Source organism: Gambusia affinis, linkage group LG07, assembly GCF_019740435.1.
Source record: "Gambusia affinis linkage group LG07, SWU_Gaff_1.0, whole genome shotgun sequence".
Taxonomy (NCBI): Eukaryota; Metazoa; Chordata; class Actinopteri; order Cyprinodontiformes; family Poeciliidae; genus Gambusia; species Gambusia affinis.
In genome coordinates this window covers 11,099,621-11,120,715 of record NC_057874.1, presented here as the reverse complement: position 1 = coordinate 11,120,715, position 21,095 = coordinate 11,099,621, and the positions used below count along the sequence as shown (strand labels likewise).

The 21,095-nt window shown below is 37.5% G+C and overlaps 1 protein-coding gene across 2 annotated transcripts; it reads left to right on the top strand.

The window, feature by feature from the left end:
- The first annotated feature begins 1,428 nt into the window (after positions 1-1,428).
- On the top strand, positions 1,429-19,661 carry thumpd3 (THUMP domain containing 3). Of its 2 annotated transcripts, none has more exons than XM_044123246.1 (10): positions 1,429-1,647; positions 4,690-5,008; positions 6,633-6,710; positions 6,790-7,227; positions 8,768-8,898; positions 12,204-12,273; positions 13,568-13,683; positions 14,690-14,794; positions 15,269-15,392; positions 19,188-19,661. In XM_044123246.1, the coding sequence occupies exons 2-10, from the start codon at positions 4,763-4,765 to the stop codon at positions 19,377-19,379; spliced, it is 1,500 nt and encodes a 499-aa protein (XP_043979181.1). In that variant the 5' UTR covers positions 1,429-1,647; positions 4,690-4,762; the 3' UTR covers positions 19,380-19,661. The 2 variants fall into 2 exon arrangements, with proteins under 2 accessions (XP_043979181.1, XP_043979180.1); XM_044123245.1 differs by lacking the exon at positions 1,429-1,647 and adding an exon at positions 4,325-4,397.
- The last annotated feature ends 1,434 nt before the right edge of the window (positions 19,662-21,095 follow it).

The following is a 21,095-nucleotide window of genomic DNA, read 5'->3' as shown; positions in this document are numbered from 1 at the left end:
TGAAAATCAAATACAAATTGGGAGTAATTTATATATCAATCAATTAAATCAAGTGTATGCAAAATATATTTCTTACTAGCATTTTTAGCTTTACAAAAAAGGCATAGCAGAAATTATATCTATTTACAAGTTTTAAGGATGAAAGATTAAATTTGCATTCAACACATAGTTAGCAGAGAAGGTCTGAATGCATGTCATGAAAAAAAAAGGACTTTGCAAAGCAATATGGTGACAGAGACAGGCCATCCTCTACGCTCACTGGCAGATAGTGTCATCTGGATGATGCTTCAACGTTTTGGGGGGTTGAGGGCAGAGGTGTAGGTGAGGGGAGGGGGAGGTGACACTGTGTTTGTTATCTGTCACCTTAGCTATTCTCAGCTCAAAAAGGAGCAGGCTGTTAACTCACATCCTGTGTCGGTGGAAAATGGCATACTGACACACACCGAGATGTTTGTGTATCATTCATATCTGCAGCTCAAGAGGGAAAGTAATAGAAAAAGAAACTTGGGGGGAAATATATGTACATATACCCACATGTTCAGTACATTATGCCATTTTAAGTTCAAACTACTATGTTTATATTACAAATTAAAATGTTTAATTATGATTAAATCAAAAATAATTATGCAAGAGGCATTTTAGCAATCTATAATCAATGCAGCAGCCAACAATTATTAAAAAGAACTCAAAACTGCATATATGTACAAGTACATTGCACTTGTACACATGTGCAGTTCATTAAACAACTGAGAACAATGGAGCCTCTGCTATATGTTTATTTAGGCATACAGTTTATTCCTACATTCAGGTCACCAGCATAATTGGAAAAATGTGTGGTGTTATTTCTACACTTCTTACCTCAAAGGATATTTTCATTCAAACTATTAAAGTTTGAATGAATCTCGTCTCTGGAGTAAAAACCAATGAATTTTGAATGGTCTCTGGTATCATGAATTGTCTGCTCTATCCGTGACAGTGGATTAGAGACAAAGTCTCGTCTTGTGTTTGTCTGCATGAATCACACAGCAGCCTGCATAGTCTTTGCGTATCTTTGTGGTTCCAGCGGTGAGCCGTAAGTTGTTTGTCAGACTTTGTGTTTCCGAAACACGACTGGCCCGCGAAGAGGGGCATAGAGGACATGTCACTTGTGACAGAGGCCAGTGTGACTGCATTCTGGTTTTGTTTGTGTTTACCACTCTGACGTCTTTGTTCCGCGTGGCTTAGATCTTCTGAGTAGCTGAAAATAACCTCGCACAACAAATGAAACAGACAAGTTTCAAATTACAGTTTCAGATTTTTTTTTCTTGTGCTTGACTTTGTCCTGAGATAGTAACTGAAATTTTCATCATCGCTGAGTTTTGAAAAAGAGAATTTCAGTTGTTGTTGCCATGGCTACAGATATTGTACATGGCATCCTACTAGATTGCAACAGCGATTTACACAGACTGCATGACTGTGTAAATCACAGTCGAAGGAGCTCCTCCAAAGGTGTTGATGCAACTATTATAAGTTGTCAACACTGTAACTGCACCTGATTCAGTTTGAAATATCTACCAGTGGGGATCCTGACACAACCAGCATGTCATGATCAAATGACTCCATGTGAAGGAAGGAGGAGAGATTTCCAAGCACCTCGGATGCTAGGAGGTTGGACATGTAGCTGGATTGTGATAATAGGAATTTAATAACAAACACGGGACTGGAATGTGCTGCTGTATCACTGTTGTGAACTTTATTACTTAGTTTCTTAAAAATCAGTACTATAGGACTGAAGACAAGATGCTGACACAAGCTCAGTTTGGTGCATGCTGATCTCAGTTGTATTGCTGTCTATTACTGGAAGATTTTATTGAGGAATGAGACTAGAAGAATTAGGAATTAATTTATAACTTTCTCATAATAAATAACAATATTGTACATACACTCTCCGCAGTTTAAACAAAAACAAATTTAAAATTCAGTTAAAAAAAATCTACATATAATATATGGATGATGTCAGCATTTTAATTTAAGTCTCATAATTTAGCTTAGTCAGTGTACTTATTTCTAAGAGCTCTTTTTAATTTTTAATTCCTAATGTTTTATTGAATTACTTGGATGTTTTTTTTTAATTACATGGATTTCTTCCTTCATTTATTTTCATCCCTGCATCTACTTTGTTTTCACAGTTTGTGCATCCAAACTTTGATTGTGACATCATTTTTTGTTTGGATCTTTATAAAGTCATTGCTATAAGACTATAATCATCTGTCATCTAAGCTCATGTACATGCTCTCAGCGTCAAAGCATAGTCTCCTTCCAAGTTGTTTCTCACGTCTCCCACATGTCTCTGAGCAAATATAGGCTCTTTTTTTTAGCTTAATACGATGATATGACTCAGTGCTTTATCTTCTTTGTCATCAGTGAAGGGCAACAGAGGCTTTGATGATTGTCATTTGATCACTTATGTTTTTTCTTATAATTTGCTGCAGTGAAGAATATTCACTTTAAAAACACCTTTACTCTAGTTTTGCATATGCCACTCCATAGGCAGCAAGACACATTTTTCTGCAGGTGATGATAAGAGCATCCCACAATCCTGCTTGTGTTGCACAATACTTTAATTTCTCACAGTTGACATTGAAAATACTGCTTTTGATTTTTTTTCTTTTCCAAGCAGCACAAATTACCATATAGACATGAACAAATTAGCATTGTTTGCTACTCATCCTCTCATAGAACAAATACATGCATTATTTATGCATTTGATCTTGTCATTGCATACCTAATAGCATCATTAAGCGATCAAAAGTTTTCTGCAGGATGTAGATGTACTCTGCGCAACACTGGCCATCTGCTCTACTCGCTCCTCATCATGAGCAAACACCCACTTGTCTCTCAGACTTCACGCTTACTAATCAGTTGACCTATAACAGAAAGTTAGAAAGTTAGAAAACAACAACAACAAAAAAAAAAGTCTTTCAAAAGTACAGCATGTCTAATGGTAAAGCATTACCATTAGCCTTAGTTTTTGCTGAAGATCCATAGATATTACTTTAATGGTCAGAATAGCTCTTTACTTGTCCCTACCTACAGAAGCCATTAATCACACACAGAAAATCTAACACACAGGAGAAGACTGTTATTCTTACTGTCACCTTGAGCATAAACGTCATTAATCATGAATGATAAATGAAAATAGGAGATTATGAGGGGCTACACGGAGATGGCTGTACTGGTCAGGAATATTGGCAATGCTAATTAAGAAAATATTAAATCAGTAGTGATGACATGGTATGGGTGTAAAGCATGTTTACACCCATACATGTTACAAAATGTAACTGTGTATTATCATCATGAGTTGTAATTATTTTGGTATATTTTTGATTCAAATATTAAAAGTACAGATTTTTAGTGTAGAATAATAAGAAATATATAGTCTCAAATGTGAAGAAATTGCTGTTAGCCTAATATGGTTAAAAAAGAATACAATAAAATGTTATTATTTGTTCTAATCTGAGAAGAAAAGAAGAACATCATCTAGATTTGTATTAATAATTTAGAGACTAATCATTTACATTAAATTTTATCATCATTTTATCATATATATATATGCCCTGCGACAGACTGGCGACATGTCCAGGGTGTACCCCGCCTCTCGCCCGGAACGCAGCTGGAGATAGGCACCAGCAACCCTCCCGACCCCATTTAGGGGTATATATATATATATATATATATATATATATATATATATATATATATATATATATATATATATATATATATATATATATATATATATATATATATATATATATATATATATATATATATATGATCTTGTTCTCTGCTTAGAGTATTGTACCTTGTCGCCATCTGCTGGTCATTTAGGTGAGTCGCTCCGGTGACCGTAGATTTCAAAAGATGGAGCGACAAGTCCCACCCACTTCAACATTGATAACCAATCTTGAACCTTTAGTGACCGACTCCATCCAATCACAGGAATCTTTGTCGTTTTATAGTAAAGATGCATAAATTTACTAGTAATCATGCAGTTAGCACTTCAAAACAAAACGCTATTAATTCAAATAAAGACTTTTTAAAGACGTTACACGTTACACAAATAAATAAGATACCAAAAATCAGATTTTGTCATTTATGGATCTCAAAATGAAAAGTACACAAAATGTTTTGTCCTGCATGGTTATTGTAAACAGGTCGGGATTAACAATGCCAGATAATTAATCTGAAATTAACAACACCTCAGCAACATCAACAACTCTCTCTCTCTCTCCTGACTGTCAAAGCAAACTAGTTTTAATGTTGGACTTGGTTATTTTATTTTGAAAATATTCAACCGGAAGTGAAGCTACTTGTTGCTAAACGGAAGCAGCTCGCTGTTGCCGCGTGTGTTGCAGGTTGGTTTTACTCCAGAGCTGCAGAGCTTTTAAAAATATCGGCTTTATAGTTCAGTCGTTGGATTCATTGTAAAAAACATAAATGTGTGATAAAGGGTTAACATAAAATACCTATAGTTAACGTGTGTTTCTTCACCTTTATTAAATAAACAACTTATTATTTATTGAAGCTAACGTTAGCCAGCTAAGTTACTGACAGATTTATAGACCTGCAGGGTTGCTATGGCTGCTTCATCGTTCCCACCCTTAAAATAAACAGCAGTAACTGGTTATTTATTGTGTTTGTGTTTAGCTTGGCCCCACCTGTCACTTTGATCGCATTGACGCCTTGTCTGGACAGAAGCAGACCACAGACCCTACTCAGAATGTCCTCTCAGGCAGATGAGGCTGCAGAGCAGACCTCATCTGTGGAAGCACCCACCTCTTCATCATCCACTGAGACTGACCCCACCAGTGGATCCATCATTACCGTCACCGTCGGAGCAACCGTGCCCACTGGGTTTGAGCACACTGCTGCAGAGGAGGTCAAGGAGAAGATTGGAGTTGATGCTCGAATTAGCAAAGATCGGGGTCGCATATATTTCCCCATCACTACCGACAAACTCTTCCAGGTAAAGGGTTTTCCTCGCCTTGCTCACTCAATATACAGTTTAATTTCTAGTGTCCAAATATGTGGATTAAAACATAAAATACTTCCTAATAATATTTTAAAGTATTTTTTCTAATCCAGTATGTGAATATTTTTAAACTGTCAGTGTTTTCTTTAGCATGTGCTGGTTTCAAGAAATTATTATTAGGGAACATTGTCTTTAGTTCATGTATCTTATTTGTATAAGAAAAGAAGGTCTATTAGTGAAAATATACTAGCTTTACAATATTTGTGGGCTCATTTTGGTTAGACAATTTTTCTTGTTTTGGAAAATCTGGACAATACTAATGTTCTTGTTCTGCTGGTAGATAATTTTTAATATTTTAAGTAATATCTACCCTGTTTTTGTCCGTCTTTTCTTGTTTTTGAGAGGGGACTTTCTGCCTTTGAACTATGCATCATTTAGATAAAAGCAGAGCCAGGCCGCTTGAACAAAGCCCTAAGCAGAGCTATTATGGGGGGGTGTATTTTCATTTAAGACAGTCAATGACTGCTTCTTTTTTGCTTCTGTTTTTATAGAGTAGTTCCTTAACAATTAAACAGACACTAATAAATAAATCGACATATTCTTTCATTACTGTAGTATTTAGCAAATAATAAGAATTTTGGTACCATAATCCACCATAAACAAGAGAAGATGGATCAGATTTGACTTCATACACAGTGAGAAAAAAAATTGTTTTATTTGGTATTTGCCAATTTCTAGTTCCATGTAACCTGTACACTTTAACTTGAAAATAAATGTGTTAAGAGATGTAAAATATTTAAAAAAAACCCGCTGAAATAACCTGGCTGCACTAGTGCGGCCAACCTTAAAATAATCCTTTCCTAAAGCACCTTGTAATTTCTTGCAAACATCTGCCAAGACAGCAACCCTGAAGGAAGGGCAGGTACTTCCCAAAAGAATTGGTTGAGTCAACACACAAGAACAATCTCTTCCTTTCACCACCCCTTTTTCTAATGTGTAGGCGGCAGAAACAAAACCTTTTCTTCCAAAGAAAACATTCAGACTTTATGTTTCAGAGAACAATTTCAATGTTTGGCACTAAAACAACACCAAAATCTGAATATGGCGTCTACAGCATCATGCCAGTTTTCTTCAAATACAACTATGATTTTTGTTGAGGTGAATGGAATTAAAAACAGTTCCAAAAACCAACCAGGGTGGACCGCAGTCATTCAGATTTCTCCAGATGAAGAGGAATTTGATTTTCCATCATCACAGTGGGGCCAAATCAGTAAAATGTTGGAATGAGCTAACCAGAGTTCAGCATTAAATCAACCAGAAAATCTATTAAATCTATGGGTTCACCTGAAGGGACCTATGGGCCAGAGATGCATGGCAGATTACCATCCCCATTGAAAATAAATCTTTAGAAAGCCCGGAGACCTTTTGACCCAAAACTCATTAAATGGTTATTAAAAAGTCTGCTTTCTTAGAGGCAGTTTTTAATAATTTAGAGCTTTTAACTTCTTGTATTCCTGCATTTACTTTAGACTTTTTAAAGAATTCATTGACGTTGTTTGGAAGATGAGTGCATGTCATTATTGTACAGTGTCGAAATGACTTTTTTTCTTTGTTACAGGTTCATCTTTTGCGCTCCGTTGACAACCTGTTTGTTGTGGTTGCAGAATATGACCATTACCAGTTCAAAGAATCTAAGGTGAGTCTGTCTCAACTCTGCTCTCTCTGTTTAAAGTACTTATTAATTATTGTCTTATTAACCTAGCTTGTTTGTACAGGAGGAGACGCTGAATGAGTTGCAGGAGCTTGCCTCCAAGCTTCCCTGGACTAACGCTCTCGAGGTTTGGAGACTCAACAGAACTCTAAAAAAGAAGAAGGGCCACCGCAAAGCCGGAAACGCTACAAGGGCAAAATCTAATGCTGAGCCCAGCGAAGTTCCTGCTGCTGCTGCTGCTGAGACCGAGCAGCATGAGTTACCTCAGGTGACGTCTCCAGACGACGATGACGCAAAGGCAGAGGTCACGCCTGACTCAGAAACATGCCAGCAGGACTTGGAAGACACTGCCCCAGAGGTCAAACTCATCAAGTTTCGTGTGACGTGCAACAGGGCGGGCGACAAACACAGCTTTTCTTCTAACGAGGCAGCCAGAGACTTTGGTGGGGCTGTGCAGGAATTCTTCCAGTGGAAAGCAGACATGACAAAGTTTGACATAGAGGTAGGAACGCTTGTTCAGACTGAACCGAGAGCTTATTAAATTACAGCACCCAAGCCAAAAAAAACTCTGCTCTCTGAGGTAAATGCTCAAGGGATTAGCACATATTTACTTTAGGGAGTTTCAAAAGATCTTATCATAATAATATTAGGTGACATTTTCCTTTTAGATTTGCTTTTTTTCTCCTGGGGAGAAACTTATGAGTATCTCTCTGCAGTGACGTTTGTGATGTAGAAAGTTGCTGAAGATTTATTTGGTCATCCTTTAGATTCAAAGTTATAAAATCAATTTAAATTTTTGTGTTTCCTGTTATTCTAAATTCCCACCACAGCCCCTAAACCTTATGTTGCTGGTTAACATGTTGAATGAAGACAAGTCATCTGCTTATGGAACATGTGTCATTACAGCATTTCATTTTCATTTCTGTTCAGACTTGTTGCTTACAATAGTTACACTCATTTCCTTGACCAAAATTGAGAAATGTGGGAAGAAAAAATCATGAAGGAAAAAAGGCAATTGAGAAGTCAGCCAAAAGTTATGAAGCGTGCTAACTTTACTGTGCTAACATCAGTGTATGATGTTTGTGCTTCAAACATCATACACTGTATAGCATTTGCCAAAAAGTAAAACAGTAATGGTAAAAGTAAAGTAAATATTGTCTGAGACTTAATAAACCGACACCCTGTGTCTGGATTTAAAAGCTCTTTGTTGGGGACCATCATGTAACTATGGTAACAAAAGTAATGGAAGACTGCTTAAGATAAGAACTGTGATTTGTTTCTAATGAGGGCTGTGCAGTTATTCAGATTTTTATTATTTTTGCAATATTGTATTTTTCCTACTTTGTAGAATCTCCCAACTCTCTGTGCAGCTGCTTTAAATTTAAGATTGGATTTATGGACGAGAGACTAATTTAGCAAAATTCTGGAACATATTTTGTTAATAAATAATCATTATTGATCTCCCTAACCACAAAAATTGTCAAACACATTCTTGTGGACAGATTAAACCCTGTCTCAGTATGGACAGGACCTATATTATGAATTCAATGGTCTTTACTGAATATAGATGCATAACTAGGTTCTAAAGAAGAAAACTAGATGAGAGGAGATTTGAACTTGGAAAACTTTGTATTTTATAAAATTAAAAGTTAATACTAAAGATTTTTTATTTTAAATAATTTAATTCAGATTTAGACAGTTTAAGTGTGTTTTGTTTGCAGCTGTAGGTGAATAGGAATCAAACTATTTTGATTACAGTGAAGTTGTCAGTGTCACTAGCCAACAGGAGTGGACAGATGTAATTCTTACAGTCCACAGCGCTAAGGAATAAACTAAGGAATAAGGAGTAAAAAACCTGGAAACGGTGCAACTGATAAATAATCTTTCTTTGTCGCTGCTGGTGACGCCCCTTAATGCTACCCTGTGCGGTGAACCATATCAAAATTCCCACCTGTTTTTACTTATGTTATGCCATACAAATGTCATAATATTTAATGTTATCCAGTTAGTTCTACATAAAATAAGGTAATCTTCTGTTGCAGGTTTTACTCAACATCCATAATGATGAGGTAGTGATTGGGATTGCCCTCACAGAGGAGAGTCTTCACAGGAGGAACATCAGTCACTTTGGACCCACTACTCTGCGCTCCACCTTGTGCTACGGCATGCTCAGGTGACTCTTGTGTTTCAGGATCTGAAGGCCCTCATAATGTTTAATGTTTTCTTTCTTGTCTTCTTCGTACAGTCAGGCATGTTATGGGAAAGAGCAGCTGTGTAGGTTGACTTTGTATTTCTGCTCTGAATGAATACAGGTAGAACCCGTGTGAATCTCTGGAGAACAAAAGAAACCTCTTTTTGTACGTCAACGCTCATTGCTTTTTTAGGTAGTGTAACAAAATAGTCAGGTGACTGCTATATTGACTTACAAATTCCATGAAGATCGGTATCAAGATGAGGGTAGTGTGAGTTTCTACTATGGGAACTATGTACTGTTTTCAAAATAGTGTTAAAAGTTGCTTAAATCTGTTAGTTAAGCAACATCTTAAGTTCTGTAGGACACGTTATGGTTTAGGTATTTTGATGTGTTTTTTGCACAATTTCACTTGTTTTATTTGGGTACAGTCAGTCTTTTATTACATGCACTATGTTTGGATAAAACGTTCTTCTCACAGCTGAGGACTGTAAAACTTGCATTTCTGTATTTAGAGTCAACATTATGCTTAAATAATCTTGAAGGCAGTGAAAAACCGAATTTAAATCCATGTACGCAATTATTGTTGCTAGTCCAGGGGGCAGGGAGTTTTCTTTGCTCATTTTGTGAATTTTATTGTAGGAGTTTAGTCATAGAAGAGTTTGTGAGGCTTTGCGCTTAAATAAGATGTACAGAAAGAGAAACAGACTTTCTGTAGCTTCACAGCTTCTCTACAGTGCTGTACTTACAAGTGGAATAAGCAGCTTTTACACATATTCATCCTTTGTTTCATGTCGTTTCCATCTGGATTGTCTATTGCTGAAAAGTCTCATTTGAACACATTTCCAGTGAGTTTAGCAAACTCTACATGTTTTTGTTTTCAGCATGAGGGATGCCTCTCAAACGAACTACTGGCTTATAGATGGCATATAATGGTTTCTATGGAGACTTAGTGACTCCAAGATATCTCTCTCATTGATGCAGTTTTCTAATAATGAGCTAAGTAGCCCTGTTTTCTGGACGCTGTCAGGTTGTCTTTCCCATTTTGAAGAGTGGCTAAAAATATATTTGAAAGCTTTGAACACATGATTGTCACAAGCCTTTATGCTTGACATTTATTGCATCATTCTAGCTGCTTTAAAAAAAGAAAAAAATTAAAAACAGTTTACCGGTTCAGTGAGTCTGTGATTCAAAAGACCTTTTTCAGATTCGTCTGGTAAATTTAGCAGCTACACGTGTCATCACGTGATGTCGTCTAGCAGAGTGTAAGTAATGAGCAGATAACAGAGACAGCACACACAGTGATGCTATAAATGGGATACACGTTTTTCAGGCTTGCAGTTTTAATTGCCTTCAAGAAACTGACAAGCAAAAATGTTTTAACTGGCAGCAGCTTTAGACACAACTATTGTTGGAAAATCACAGAGAACAAACTGTTGTGGGGCGAGAGTGTTTAATACCAGAACCGCTTTCTGTTTGTCACATTCTGTCTTCTTGGAAGACAAACTAGTTTCTGTTGGCAGAGCTGGAACAAAAACTTTTCGAAAGGTCGGTGGGCTACACCCTTTGACATCGCTATCGCAGAGACCTGCAAGCATTTCCCCACCTACAGCTGATATAAAACCGCCATTAATTAAAAGCAAACAAAAGACTTTGTAAGCCGCAAGGCAACTGAAACAACAACAAAAGAATAGCCTCAACTTCCCACCAGGTTCCCAGGCAAAAAAAAATTTCTGCTGTGAGAAAACAAGCTATATGAGGTAGGGATTGCAGTTAACAATAGTCACTCCGGTGTTGACAACTCAGTGACGTTAGCGACATAAAAACTGATTGGATTGCCAATTACCTATTTTAGAGATTGGTAATTGACAATCAGCCAGAAAACTGCAATCAGTGCAACATAAATATTTCATTGATGTGCTGAATTGTAACAAGAAAACTGGACAAAGACAAGGCCAAAACTACTCCGTCCTGTGTTTTCTTTACTTCCAAGACAAAGCTGAACATCCGATTAACTTTCACACCACTCCTGAGTAATCAGTCAGCGTTGAATCTAACAGAAGGAACTCCAGCTAGCAGGGCCAGTGAGACATGAACATTTGGCCTACTCTGACACTTTTGGTAAGAAGCCAATTCATCATACTAAACATTATTAAATTAGTCTGTAGCTCAGAAAGAGGATGAGAGACTTCTATCATGAGGATGAGATCATTCCCAAATGTTTCATGATGTCTAGAAAAGCTGTATGGTGAATCATTGCAAAGCATCAGGAGACAAATGATGTTGCTAACAAACCCGGGTGTGGCTGTAAACGCAATATTTTAAAAACTTTGGAGAGTTTTTAAAATATTGTGGTTGTGATCCTTGGTGACATCTGTGGTTGTCATCTGTCATTCCTGGGTTTCTGCCAAGCTGATTGTTAATGAGCTCACCTCTTCTGGAGCTGATGTGTCGAGGAAGACAGTTGTGAAAACTCTCCACCATGTCAGACTTCAAGGCCAAAACTCCATTGCTGAAATGATGGTACATAAATGCCTGTGAACATTTGCAGCTTGGTGATTCATTTGGAAGTCTGTTCTTTGGTCTGATGAGACTAAACTGAGTTTTTGGGCACAAAGATGTTTTGTTTTGTTTTTTGTTTGGAGTAGGAAAGAAGATCCCTTCAACCATAAAAACTCAATTCCCACTTTTAAACATGAGGATGAAAGCATCGGACTGTGGCATGTTTTCCTGCTTCAGGCACTAGAAACCATGTTTGTGTTCATTGGATCGCCAAAGAATGAGCGGCATGTTGGTAATTTGAAGAATGATTTAAATCAATCTACTGGTTGTGCCGCTGCTGGTTCAAAATAATGGCCTAACGCCTCCAAGTTGGTCACAAAGCTGTTGAAGGATGTGAAAATCCAGACCCGGCTCCCTTGTTAAAATTCAGCACATCAGTGAAACTTGAGCTTCTCCAACTTTGTGTAGAGTTTGTTTTTAGTCTTTTGGAAGCAATACAAGTATGAACAGTTTTAATTATGGTTGTTTTCATGGAAATATTAAGAGTTTGTGTTCTTTGATCTGTTGGCTTGTACGTCTGATCTTGACTCTATTTGTTTGTGCTTGTTCATGGTATCCTGGACTGATGTATGTCCCATTACAGAAGAAAACAGTCCACACAATGTGATATTTAAAGACTGAGTGATATAGGAGAGTTGGATAATTCCATATGTTATTAGTTACATCATAAACCAGAGGAAGTAAATCACAATTGTGCTGTATTGTCCTCTGCTGTGTGTTGGCAGGCTGTGTAAACCTCAGGAATCTGATGTAATCCTGGATCCTATGTGCGGGACCGGAGCCATACCACTGGAGGTGAGGAACAACTGAGCAGCCCTGCATTACATCATCTTAAATTCAGGATGGGTGTGATTTACTACTTATTGCTACAACACCACATAAAGCTGTGGAAACACAACAAAAAACGTCTCTGCATGCATGATGTCGTTTTTCTGAGTTTCTGATGGTTGTTATGAGGGAAGCAGTTGTAAACATAAAGAGATGAGGAGTGAAGGAAAACGTCATAGTTTACCTGTCTAAATGAGCTAGATTTTATCCACTAACGTCGTGCTGCTCAGATTATTTACCATTTTTGTTTCAGTCAAACACCGAATTTCTAAAATTTAATTTAAAACTCTTAAACAGCACAGGATTTTGTCAAGTTAAGTTAATTTATTCTAGTAGTTTAACTCCATAGAGTTGCTATTGAAGGTCAAGAAAGTTTTTTTCAATTATTATTATTTGTGTTGGTCTGTTTATACAGTGGATCCCCAGTATTAACTGGTTTTACTGGAGAACTCCTCTGAGAACACTAGTAATTTCCTATTTTAATAGTTTAAATACTATCTTAGCAGTACAGTAGAAGCAAATATATCTATACTTTTCCTTATATCTGCTCTTGGGGATCCAGCCAGTCAGCCAGAGAAAATAAACAGCACTCTGTGATTGGCTATTTTACAAATGTCAGCCAATAGTGGGTCATGTGGCATTGGTTCCCAAGCTGAATTTCTTTTGAATATTTCACTATGCTGTTTTATTTTTATTTTTAAGCGGTTGTGAGGCACGGTGGTGAAGCCTTAAACTGGTGCTGCTGCACAAGTTACTCAGCAGCAGTTGTTGTGTTGCAACAAGCTATTGCAACAAAAGCTTGTTGCAATGCAAACCTTTGTTGTATTGCAACAAAAACTTTCATTTTTGAAAGGCTGACTTGTGGTTCACCACACTCCTGAACTAGAGACACAATCAGAAGCTTCTTACCTGGACTTTGAAGAAATAAAACAGGACTGTCAGTGTCCCAAAATCCTCTTTTCAAATAAAAGTCAATTTAGATTTTTTGGTGGGGAAACGTCCCAGAGTCTACATGAAGCGTGGAAAAGCACAACATCAACACAGAATCATTCCCCAGCAGGATTTCACCAAAAACCTTTAACTACCCAATAAATAGTTAGAAAACCTACATCTTACCACAAATAGCTTTAATTATTTAGGGGATCAACAAAAGATCTATGTTTTGAACTCTGTTATTCTGGAGTTCTTGATGCATCTGGAACATCACTATCATGTTTTACCTCATGTTACTGATGATGGCATTATGTTCTTCCCTCCGTAGGGTGCTATTGAATTCAGCGAGTCTTTCTACATTGCGGGCGATAACAATGACATGGCAGTGAATCGCACAGTCAACAACATTTGTCACTTCCAGAAAAGGAGGGCGGACAAAGGCAGGTGGGTGAGACCCACACAGAGAACATGTTGCAACAAAAGCTCTCATTTTTGAAAGGCTGACTTGTGGTTCACATGAGACTTTTCATTTCTATCAGGAGTTCTTCCATGGAAATGTTGACTTTTAAGCCAGGCAGCATTTTTTTTTTTGTCATCGGGTTCGGATTTTGTTTTCACCTTTTAGGAAATCTTGAGTAATGTTTGTATAACACCAAAAAAAAAAAAAAAAAAAAAAAAAAAGCAGCATTTTTCTATTAACCTTTTGAAAATCTCTTTGTCAGCCAGTATTTTTGAAATAGTAAAATCTTGGCTTCAGTTGCTTTAATCTCTCGTTAAGTGTTCACGTTCATATGATATTTTCACTTGGAAAAAAGCATTCATCAGATCTGCACTGTTGTGCTCTAGTTCTCCATCTTAGTTTTTAAATCAGGCACTGTGATATTAATCTTTTCCAGTCAAGGGTTTTGTAAGTCTAGCCCTTGTTCTAACCGATTTGCTGCAGTTGTGTTTCACCAAACATTTAGCATTTTTTGTATTATAAAGCAGAACTATGAACATTCAGTTTTTTGCAAATGTATTAATATCCCTACAAAAGTTTTAGTTTTTCACATTAAAAGCACAAAGCTCAATGTTTTTTGTTTGATATTTTATTTAAAAAAATGCCAATGAAGGCAGTAATAATATTTCGTTTGTATTTTTTTTTAATGATTTGCCATTGATGGACTCTGTTGCTATTGGAGGTGCAGTGCATATTGAATCTTTCTTGCATTTTAACTGCTGCAAGTAACTGCTTGGATGGCATATTTATTATATTATATCTCAGATGTTGGACTGTCACACTCTGGGTATCAATGATACATTTGGCTAGTTGGATGTATTCAGTAAATAAAGTGTCAGGAAAATATAGTTCACTGTTTATGTTTAATATAATCTACTCTTTTTTTTTTTAGATACATGCACTCCTATTAATTGATAACAATAATATTTTTTTATATTTTATTGCACGCAGCCCATCTGGATTACCTATTGACACAGTGCAGTGGGATCTAAGTAATTTACCCGTAAGGACCAGTTCTGTGGACATCATCATCACTGACATGCCCTTTGGGAAGAGGTATTGTGACATTTAACGTTACTATACAAAAGAAACCATTTAGCATTGTAATTGTGGCCTTTTAATAGTTTCTAGAATAGATATAGCACAGAAGAGAAGATCCTTAATGGTGTTGCACTAAGTGCTAACTGGTGTAAAAATGAACTCGGGTTTCAACGTGGCTGCAAGCATTTCTGTAAAGTTAGCTAGAATCAGCTTTGATGCATATAGTCTAAGCCAGGGGTGGGCACTCCTGGTCCTCGATGGCCGGTCTCCTGCGTCTCTACTTCAACACACCTGAGTCAAATAATGAGGTCATTAGCAGGACTCTGGAGAACCTGACTGCACTGAGGAGGTGATTCAGCTGTTGGATTCAGGTGTGTTGGACCTGGGAGACGTCTAAGAGCTGCAGGACACCGGCATTCGAGGACCAGGATTGCCCACCCCTGGTGTAGACGGATGATCATGTGACTGTTTTCTTGTGTCTGATTGAAGGATGGGGTCCAGGAAAAAGAACTGGGACTTGTACCCTTCTTGTCTCAGAGAAATGGCTCGTGTTTGCAGACCAGGCTCGGGGAAGGCCGTGCTCCTGACCCAGGACAAAAAGTGCTTTGCAAAGGTAACCATGGCGTTTATAATGCGTATGTGAGATATTTTTTCCAGATAATGCAATGATATTTTTCCCGGAAGTTACAAATGAATGCAGATCCTGTCTTGCCAAATCTTCCTGGTTGTGACAGGTGTTTTATGTAAATGCTAAATCTAAACAAGCCCACAGATAAGCTCCGATATACTAGGACAGTGACAACCATTTTCAAATTGTGTTTGCACCAAACAAACCCACAGAAAATACACTCACTGTTGAGCTTGTGTTGACATCCTCTTACATTGAGGATTGCTAAAAAAAATAAATAAAAAAAGCAACTTGAAATTCCAAGATTGGACTTAAGGTCAGATAGTTTTGACTGCACAGATCTGTCTTCAGATATGAAACACTAAGAAGTTGCTTCTGTGACCTTTTAGTGTTAATTATTCTGCTTCACTGAATACTATAAAAAAGTGAGTGGAGATAAATCTTCTTTCTATGAAGTCATTTTTAAAGCAAATGTACCCAAAAGTGAAGTTGTTCTTATGTTCCTGGATAAATGGTAGAAACTACATTATTATCATCACTTGATAAGACAAGTTTGTTTGAACTTTTAGAAATTTTTCACTCTGATACTATACACTTCAATATAGTTTATTGAAATGCAATGAGATTTATAAGATATAATTTATACGTGTGAAATCAGAATCATGTGCCAGATCCAAAATAACATCCACTTATGAAGGCAAAATTATTGAACTCACTTTTGTTATCGATGTATCTTTGGTTGTTTTTTATGCATGTCTTAAATTTAAATCACCCCAGTCTTAAAGGTGACCTGTTATGCTTCTTTGAACAGATTAGGATAGGACTATGAACTATACAAAATATGTTTTTAGCATTTTTAACATTTTTAGCAGATAATTAATGAGGTTTCAGTTTGGTCAGTTTATTTTGAGCTACTTTCAGATTGAACTGTTTTAGGACCACTTGTCACTTTAAATCCAAATAAACTGCTGCTCTCCACACCCCCAGAGCCAACATTTACGCTTGTTCATGAAAATTATTGCAAACCGGTTCGTAGTCGTACAACTGTACATCTTTGAAACGCTGAAGAGCCTCCTACACATCCAACAAGAATGCAGCAAGTGGTTTCTGGATGGCAAGTCAACAACAAAACACTTGTCTTTTCCAGCAGCCATTGGACATTAGTAAAACCAGCTGACCAAACGTCCTGGATCTCTGTTTGGGTTGCTAGGTGACAGGCTGGGCTTAGCTGCGGTTGTTAGGTAACCTGTTGATTATGACTTATCAGTTGGGAGGTTTTCAAAATGATTCAGTCCGTTTCAATAAATCAATGTTTATGAGGAACTTTATTAAGAGCAGCTAATAAATAAAGGTGTAGCAGAGATTAGATCAGTGAGACTGAACAAAACTGTCTCTCTGAACAAACCTTTTTAAACCACATTTTACGTTACATTTCACTGTAACTTTGCCGACCCCACCAAAATTGGTCTTAAGAAATTTGCCTGTTTTTGGTCCCCCCACAATAATGAGACGGGGCTTACGCCCTTGTCTGGTTTAAACCGTAGCTGTCTGAGAGGTTGAGTAACTAAAAGCCTTTCCTCTGCCTACATCCCCCAGAATGCAGTTTGATTTTCGATCGCAGTTCAGTGAAACGATTGAATATTCTATCTGACGTGTTATTTAATGATAATGATCATGTTTTTATCATGATATACATTTTTATGCCTCCAATCACCACATCTTATCTGAGTAATTTTTGCTTACCAGGCTCATCCTTTAAGACTACAGTCTTCTGAAGGCTGTTTCTGGAGAAATAATGAAACGTATAACTTGCTGCGTATTTTCATCATGTACTCCTGTAGCCTCCGCTGTTACCAGATCTCAACTGATAAAGCAGATTTGAGATCTCCAGATCATCTCAAGATCTCAAGGAGATTTGGATCATGAAACTAAATCTCTGTAGAATGTTGCAGACACCTTGTTAAACTAAAGTCAACAAGGATTTAACACAGTTTTAAAGGCGATATTAGAGCCACCATTGTTGTGTAAACACATCCAAGCTGGATTTGAGCATCAACATTATCAGTCTTATTCTTAAGGAACTGTTGACAGGTTTCGCTCCACCTTTAACCGACACAAAGTAGGTCTTAGGGCATTTTAACCTAAACTGCTTCCATGCATTTGTGCTCATAAATCTGGGAGGGACAGTTCAAGTTAGTGTTACTAGGTCAGAGCCTGCTATGTGGTTCAACCTGAACAGATGTAATGAAAAGCAGTGCATGGCTAAAGGGCATACCTGCTGGTGACCTCTGTCATCACCTGTCAGGCGATGAAGCCTTGATTATGCTTGTCGAGCTCTTTCCAGTAAGATTTTACCTGATAAACGAGAAATCAGCCCACAGGGGAAATTTGCCTTTGGAGTATCAAACATGACACTTTACCCTGAGGGCTGAAGATGGTTGTAACTCCACAAAACGTTTACTATCTGGAGTCTCAGCAGTTTTATTAAGTCTAATGGATGGCGGTGAGGAAATGTTGGCACTTGTTTTTAAAGCATTTTTCACTTAAAAAGTTGATTTTGTTTGAAAACACCATCTTATGTTGCTGACACTAAAATGGTAGACTAGCTGTTGGTCAGATTGTGTGGATCCCATTTCCTTTGACATTTATGAATTCAGTCATTCATTCACACACTGATGTTGGCAAACTACTGGATTGCCTTGCACCTGGCCCAAGGACACAAAGATGGAGACGGACGGAGGCCGAACCGACAACCCACTCCTACCACCATCACCAACATTCAGATATCTATCAGATAATAAATAGATCCAAATGTAGGGTAAATAACTTGATATAGGTTGCTACTTTATTGGCAGAATCATAAAGTATTTAACATTTGATATTTTTTTGCGGCTAAATTTCATTATAGCCGCAAATGGCATTGTATTTTATTTGGATTTTATGTAATAGACCAAAACAAAGTATTTAATAGTGAACTCAAAGGAAATGTGTGCCTTTTTTAAGATACGCATTTCTAAAACATAGTGAGTATTTGTATTCTCCTCTGCTGAGTCGCTGCAATTTCAGCTTCAAGTGTTTCAGGCTGTGTCTTTATCAGTTTTGCACATCTAGAGATTGAAATCTTTGCCCGTCGCGCTTTGCAAAGTAGTTTCAGCTGTCAGATTGGATGGAGAATGTCCACAAACACTGCTTTTCAAACCTTAACACAAATTCTCACACAACGGCCGTTTTAACACGATTGGAAAATGAAGAATTTAAAGAAGCAAAATGATGTGATGCTAAGTAATAACATTCATATAAATTCCAGATTTTACACTAAAGTATTTCATCTCAATATTACTTTCGATACTGAGTAGAAAAAAGGATGTTTACAAAAGGTAACCAACAGCAGTCTTACGTCAAAATAGTGTTGAGGTTACAAGTTGCGTTATATTATTTTGCAAGTAGATAGAAACTTTAAATCGCAGCAGTACTTTCACAAGGTATTTATTGATTTTATACCCTAACAGAGAAAATGCTCAGGGTTTTTTTTTTTTCTTGGCCACAGCCTTTATGCCTGTGTAGATTTTCCTCATCTCTAAACAGCCAAACATGAATCAGCTCGTTGTGAAATGCTCTACAAACAACCACTCAGCAGTTAAAGTGCTTCAGGTTAAACTCAGCCTCGTTGAAAGACCTGTCCTCCCCGTCTGACATTTTGTCTACGCAGAGCTCCTCTTTCACATAAAGCCAATGTTTCGTGTGTTTGAGTGCCCTGACGAGATTTATTTTTCCCTCCAGGCTGTTTCAAGAATGGGAGGTCTGTGGAGGAAACTGCTCACTGTTTGGGTGAATGTTGGGGGTTTACATGCCGGGGTTTACCTCCTCAAGCGGACCGGAGCCGTGTTTGGCCAAGCTCCTGAGGACGTCCATGAATCAAGAGGGAGGGGTGACGCACAGGAGGATGAGAGGGATGACAAAGAGCTCTGTTAACTTTGATCCAACCTTTAAGTGGGGTAATATGAGGAGATGTTAAGATAATCTGCTTACATGACCTCAAATTGTTCTCAAGCATGCCAAACATATTTTTATTTTTTATTTTTTTTACTTTGGGAAGGAAGCTTTTATGTTCAGCAGCACCGAAGCGGTTTAATTGGCAGTGATTTCATTTGTTGTGTTCAGTCTTCTTCATCAGACTCGTCAGATCTGATGTTCCAGTTGTACAGGATCTGAAGGTTTCCATTTCATTAATAAAGATCCGTTGAGGTTCATGTACAGGAAGTTGTCTATCATTTTCATCAGTATGTTTTCAACGGATGTTTTTAAATAGGTTAGTATTTCGTCACGACAAGGTGTAAAGATATAGAACAGCTCATCAAACATCTGAAGTGACAGAACAGGATTTTTTTACATTAACGCAATCAGATTTTGCCCAACTGAGGTTGGAGAAGTGTAATTTTTAAAAACAAATGCCGAAAAGTAGAAATCGTTCTTTAGTTACTTTGAAAAACAAGTACTAAAACATTTTTTTACATCCCAGAAAATATTTCTGAAACCAAATATTTACATACACAGAATAAAAGGACACAAACGTGTTTTGTTTTTTTTCTCACTCTTAACATGAAATCCAACTAAACCTGCCCTCATTTGGGAAATTAGGATTACTAGGGATGTGTTGTGGTGGCGAAGGGGTTAAGCACAGCCCACATAAGGAGGCCTTGGTCTTTGACGCGGCCGTCGCGGGTTCGATTCCCGGCCTGGCGACCTTTGCCGCATGTCTTCCCACTTTCCTGTCAATTAACTATCAAATAAAGGCCAATAGAGCCACTAAAACCTTTAAATAAAAAATTAGGATTACTAAAATGATTTTATTTGCCAGGCTATGCTGGTGTAGATTCTCAATCATCCAGAACTTTGGCCGTCCTACCTACTTCAGTCGAAGGTAACTCAACTTCTTCTTTTGAACGAGTGCCTTCAGTTTGTAACCTTCTGATTGGTTCATTCACCTTGTTTCAGGTAAATGCAGGCACACCTCTAAGGGCATTTCAAGCCAACACCTCAAACACGTCGACTCCTTGTGTGACATCATGGAGAAATAAATAAACAAACAGTTATGTTCAAATATAAATAGCCTGTGAATGTAAAGCCGTCATACCCAAGAGGAAAAAAGACTGGTTCTAAATTCCAGCTGTTTCAGTCCAACACCATTGCATCAAACCTAGAACAAACACAAAAGACCTTGTGAAGATGTCGACTGAGGCTGGTAAGAAAGTGTCATTGTTTACTTCGAAACAAAACCTGTTGTAACATGAGTGGGAAAGAAATATTGTGAGGATGAATCCAATACCCTCAAACTGGATTACAGTTGACAAACTCACTTTGGGACAACAGTCTTTACTTTTTTTTTTTTGAAAACTTCCCCTTAGGTCTGATGAAACAGAAACTGTAACGTTTGTTATGTTTGTGGGGGGAGAGAAAACGAAAACTGGCATCTCAGCTGCAAAGTACGTGGGTGGCAGCATCATGCTATGTGAATCTTTTCCTGCCAGAGGGACTGATGCACCTTATCGTGAGGAAATCTTGTAGCAGCATTTCAAGACGGCCTCAGAGTTAAAGCTTGTGCATAGGTGAGTCAAATAGACAATCATAATATCCGCCCCATAAAATTAATTACCAAGCGGCTTAAAGCCAACAAAGCCTTGATCTTGG

Coding starts and splice junctions, on each gene's coding strand:
- thumpd3 (XM_044123246.1), top strand. CDS start 4,763: ATGTCCTCTCAGGCAGATGAGGCTGCAGAGCAGACCTCATCTGTGGAA. Junction 8,899..12,203: donor TTGTGCTACGGCATGCTCAG/GTGACTCTTGTG, acceptor GTGTGTTGGCAG/GCTGTGTAAACCTCAGGAAT. Junction 12,274..13,567: donor CCGGAGCCATACCACTGGAG/GTGAGGAACAAC, acceptor TTCCCTCCGTAG/GGTGCTATTGAATTCAGCGA.